This window comes from Etheostoma spectabile, chromosome 13 (genome assembly GCF_008692095.1).
Source record: "Etheostoma spectabile isolate EspeVRDwgs_2016 chromosome 13, UIUC_Espe_1.0, whole genome shotgun sequence".
NCBI lineage: Eukaryota > Metazoa > Chordata > Actinopteri > Perciformes > Percidae > Etheostoma > Etheostoma spectabile.
The window spans coordinates 13,107,173-13,112,357 of record NC_045745.1 but is presented as its reverse complement, the minus strand read 5'-3'; the positions used below and the strand labels follow the sequence as shown (position 1 = coordinate 13,112,357).

General features: G+C 36.4%; 1 protein-coding gene across 3 annotated transcripts in view; it reads left to right on the top strand.

Moving 5' to 3' along the window:
• Window positions 1–3,466, top strand: part of scimp (SLP adaptor and CSK interacting membrane protein) — a 72,110-nt gene extending 68,644 nt beyond the window's left edge. For 2 of the 3 annotated variants that reach the window (XM_032534494.1, XM_032534495.1), the window contains exon 5: window positions 466–3,466. In XM_032534494.1, coding sequence (XP_032390385.1) covers window positions 466–884 — 419 coding nt within the window. In that variant the 3' untranslated portion in view covers window positions 885–3,466. The remainder of the gene's footprint in view (window positions 1–465) is intronic. The other variant, XM_032534496.1, reaches the window with a different exon arrangement.
• The last annotated feature ends 1,719 nt before the right edge of the window (window positions 3,467–5,185 follow it).

The window sequence follows — 5,185 nt, the reverse complement described above, 5'->3', positions numbered from 1 at the left end:
AATCCAGAGAGAGACACTGAGCAGACCTTAGACTAGCCGCCATCTTGGTATATAAATAACTGCTAAAATGACTTGTAGTATGTAACACACACAGTTTTAGTTTTTGTCGAATGTCTGTGTTTGTTACAGTTTTAGGACTATGAACTCAAGTTCTGTACTTAAAGAGATACTTTGGCCAATTTGGATCCAGCTCTGTGTCATCTTTGTGTGGGCAGTGTGTTTAGCTTCACTTGGGGGCAGCATGCACTGAGCTCAGACCATACAAGGTCTGCTGAGATCTGCCAAATGATGTGGAATGTCCGACAGATCTCAGCAGACCTCCGTTTTTTTGTGGTCAACTCATACAACATAATATTTATCACACTGTACATTATTGCTGCAATCTATCACCAAACCCCTACATTGGTACACTCTAACTCTAAAATGTAATAATGAACTCTACCTTAATGAAATTTGTTATTTCAGAGTCAAAAAGCTATGAGAACCTGGCTGAGGTACCTGAGTGCCAGAACATGCCTGACTACGAAGAAGACAATCATGACTACGAGGAGGCCGTGCCCGATTACGAGCAGGACAAGCACGATTACGAGCAGGCCATGCCCGACTACGAGCAGGACAAGCACGATTACGAGCAGGCCATGCCCGACTACGAGCAGGACAAGCACGATTACGAGCAGGCCATGCCCGACTACGAGCAGGCCATGCCTGACTACGAGCAGGCCATGGCTGAGCAGTCTAACTTTGTAAAGGTGGAGGATGAGGAGGTGATTCTTCCTCCTCCGTACAAGGACCCAGATCCAGCAGAAGACAACACCTCCACGGAGGACTACGATGATATTGCAGATGCAAACCACAGCGAAGAGGATTATGACGATGTGGGTTAGGACGACAAGAGAACACAACAGAGATTATTTAAAAAAAGACAATTTTTACTTTTCTCATCTGGATTTTGCTGAGCGGAGAGATCCCAGCAAAGTTACTTTTGACCAGCTGTATTTTTTCACATATTTTTAACAACAAAAAAACGTATTTTATATGTATTTGAAAGCACAAAGAACAACACTGAAGTGGTATACAGACCACAGGAACAGAAAAGATTTGATTAATGTAACCTTTAGATAATTATTTCTTTAACTAGCATTGTTTACAGACTACAAACAGTCCATTTAAAGGTATTTGAGTGTTTGTACCAACTGAAGCGCAGTTATTTGACATTTCTCGCATAGTTTCAATACTTGTTAATTATTGACAACATGCATTGTGTATGTTTCTGGTTTAAAAACTAATATATTTTAATCTGAGTTTAAAAAGAAAATTGCATTTTTTTGTGAAATGCCATTATAGATTGATATTATGAAAAATATTCTTATTTGCTTTTGTGCTGCGAGTTACTTCAGAAGTTTGATGCCGCTCTCTGTGTGTACTAAATGTGAAGCTATTGAAATAGGAGGCAGATAACTTAGCTTTGTTTAGCATTACGATTCAAAGAGGGAAAACAGCTCGACTGGCTTTGTCATAGATATTACATCTAAATTTGTTAAAGTTTAGTTTAGTTTATTAATTGAATGAATTTACACATAATCAACAAAAGACGTGATGAGAGATGCAAAACACCCTCAGAGGGGATTAATCTGGGCACTCTCCAATGCATAAAAAAAAAAAACTAAAATGAAAAAGAGAAAAAAATCCAAACTAAAGTTACACACAATATCAAATCAACAAAATAAATGACGGTAAAATAATATTAGGCATTACATGGGTTGTGTATAAAGACATTCCATAGGGATAACATTGCACTGACAAAACGAATAGCTATCTGAAATTGGACGAGTGTTGGCTTTGAAAAATGTAATGGCAACGCATTCCATATCACTGAAGTTCTGTAATTTAAACCAAACTGAAGAGTAGATGTTTGACAGATAGGAGGCCTGACTTTGTAGTTATTTTGAGTGTCATAATCATGAAGTTGGTAACAGTAAAAAGAAAAAAAAGAGTTCATCATAAAATAGAGGAAGTATCTTGTTAAGAGATCTGTATACAAATAAAGCAATCTGTAGTTGATTGACTTGATAAACATTGAGGATGCCGGATCTTAAAAACAGGAGTTGAGATAATGATTTTTGTGCACACATTAGATGATTTGTAATGCACTTTTCTGAAGACAAAAAACAGGAAGTTTAGTGCTGAGTACTTCCCCATACAGAGTTGCACTATAGTAACTATGTCAGACCCGACTGGCAGAATAACCCAAACGCAGACAAGGAGAAGTTCAATGAAAGTTTATTGAAACTAATCCGTGAACCAGATGACCAACCCAGGTGAAGCAGAGGAAAAAGCTGTGACGGCAGGGGAGTGAAGACAATCCGGAGGTGTAGAGTGTTGATGGTCCGTAGCAGGATTACTGGATGTGCAGACAGAGAGAGACAGACGTTACCAAATACGAACACAGACGTGACGCAAACAAACAACCAGCAAAAGTCAGATGAGGCGCCAAACACATACTAGGTAGACTAACGATCCGACAGGGACTGGATGTCAGGTCACGGTATAAGAGCTGGTGGTGATGATGATGAGACACAAGTGGGTGCTGGTGATTAGGCTGAGCAGGAACAGGTGATGGTGATTAGGCTGAGCAGGAACAGGTGATGAGTGAAGGAGGCCACACCTCCCCAGGTTGCATGGCAACAGGAACCATGATGCACAGACCGAGACAACAAACATACAGACAGACAACAGGATCAGAGCGGGGGATGCCTGACAAACTAAATGTAAACCAGTATTTTTCCAATAATTGAAAAGCATGGCAACCTGTCTGTACTAAAAAGCTTTTTCCAAGAAAGAGACTCATCAAGTTGTACACCAAGAAATCTTGTAAACTGAACTCTATCTATAATAGTATTATTCATTTGTAAGATTGATCAGCATCTCCTGGTCAGACACCAAAGTAAACAAAATAACATGATTTCTTAATATTAAGATATAATTTGTTACAGTCAAACCAATCATTTAACTTAATGAGTTCTTGATCCTTTCACTATTTCATCAGCGTGTAATCAGCAAATAATACCTTATGCAGTTTGTCCGGTACATATATCATTAATATACTGTAGATAAAAAAAATAATGGCCCAAGAACTGATCCTTGAGGTACACCACAAGATACGAATTGAAATCATTGATAGAGATAAACTGTTTCCTGTCTTTCAGAAATCTTGAAAACCAAATTAATGTGGATTTTTTTTTTATCCGTACAAAAAATGTAAACGCAGATTATAAACCTTGAAAGATTTTTACTATTTCTAATTTATCTATATAATAATTTATCTATTTTTGTAATATCACATTTTTTTCTTATTATAACCAAATCACACGAATTCCAGAACCAACAACGATTGATCCTACTAACAGGTATTGCTTATTCATCTGTGCCTTAGAGCTCCACAAACATTTTAAAAACCTATTGATGATCTACACTGTTGCACTGGGTGACATGTTCCTTCTTTATTTATTTATGTTTTCACCACAATATATATTTTTTTAATTTCCAGACATAGTAACATTTACATATAGCCACTGGGACTCACAAACTCCTGCCCCAAACCTTGCGGAACCCATGTCCATCAAACCCTGACCAAGACATAACAACAAAACAACAACACAAATAAATAATTATACATAACTAAAGAAAAAAAGAACTGAAATACTCAATAAAGAATACAAAAATACAACATAAGTAGTCAAATCATTTAGATTAAAGGTCAGAAAAGTGTATAAAAAATTTTAATCAGAAAAAATGTAGTAAAGTACAAGTACTTTGAATTTATAAATGTGGGTGCTTTAGACACTTGAAAACCAAAACCTTGGATTGCTTAGAAAATTATTACTTTCTCGTCACTTCTGAATATAGTCCATGACACGATTCCTCAATCCACAATAAAGAACAAGCGAGATGTCGACTGAAACCAGAGTTTATGCATCTGACCACTGTTTGAAAACAACTACAGAAACAGTCAGCAGAAGTGGTGATGTGGATCTCATGCTGCTAAGAGTACAGTAACAAGCCAAACAAGAGTTCATTTCCTGTCTTATCATAAGACAAACGTGCTGTGAAAGGCAGTTACAGCCAAAGTGTGGGGATTTAATAACATAAGATCAATGGTGGAAGAATCAGATCAAGTACAAATAAACTATTGTAAAAATGCATACCTTGTAAACATGTAACAAGTAAAGGTCCTGCATTCAAACTCACAGTTTGGTCAAGGTAAATAATATTAGCTAAATAAAGTTTCAAAAGCAAAAATATTTGTTCTGCAGATAAATATGACCCATTGTGATTCCTTGTTAATACTAATGCATCAATGTTTACATAGTATTTTACTGTTGTAGCTGGTTGAGGTGGTGCTTGTCTTTCTTATTATTAATAGAGGCTAAAGTTCTCTTATGTAAGGATCTCAATTTCTACGAAGCCAATAAAAGGTTTAGTCAACTGAAATTACAAAAAATGCTTATAAAAGTCAATTTTAATAAGTTGTAAATGAAAATATTTTGGTCCAAATGCCTCAATGAATTAAAGGGCAAAAACGATAAATTAACTTGAGTTAAGATAAATACCTCTTCTGAAGAGTCCATGTGTTTTCAATCCTCTATGATCTCCTTGGCTACTAGCAACTGCGTGTCTAAAGGGTGGGGGGATGTACGATTGCATTAGTGTTATAAATTGAGGAATGAGCCTTTGACAGCAATTTGTGCCACAGCTGGGTGAAAATATAAATGATGAAATGCCTCACATGACCTTTATTAAAACGTTCACAGCAACAAATAAACATGTGCAAATCCTTGAATTGGGAGAACATATGCAAAGAATGCTTGTTTCTTTTCATGCTATCTTGCTAGAGACACTATTAGTTGAAGTAGGCTACAACACTGTTTGTGGGTACTGTGTTTAGCCTATACATACTGTATTCATTATTTACTTTTTTACATTATTATTATTATTATTATTAGTAGTAGTAGTATATTTGTTACTTTTCTGTATTTATCTACTTGTTTCTGTGCTTGTGCTGCTGCAACACAAACAACTCAAAAAAGCTTCTCTTATCTCTTTGTTCTTCAAGGTCTGGCAGTGCGAGACTCTTCAGTACATTGAGGCGGGAAATGTATTTTATTTTGAAGGTGTTGACAGGAAG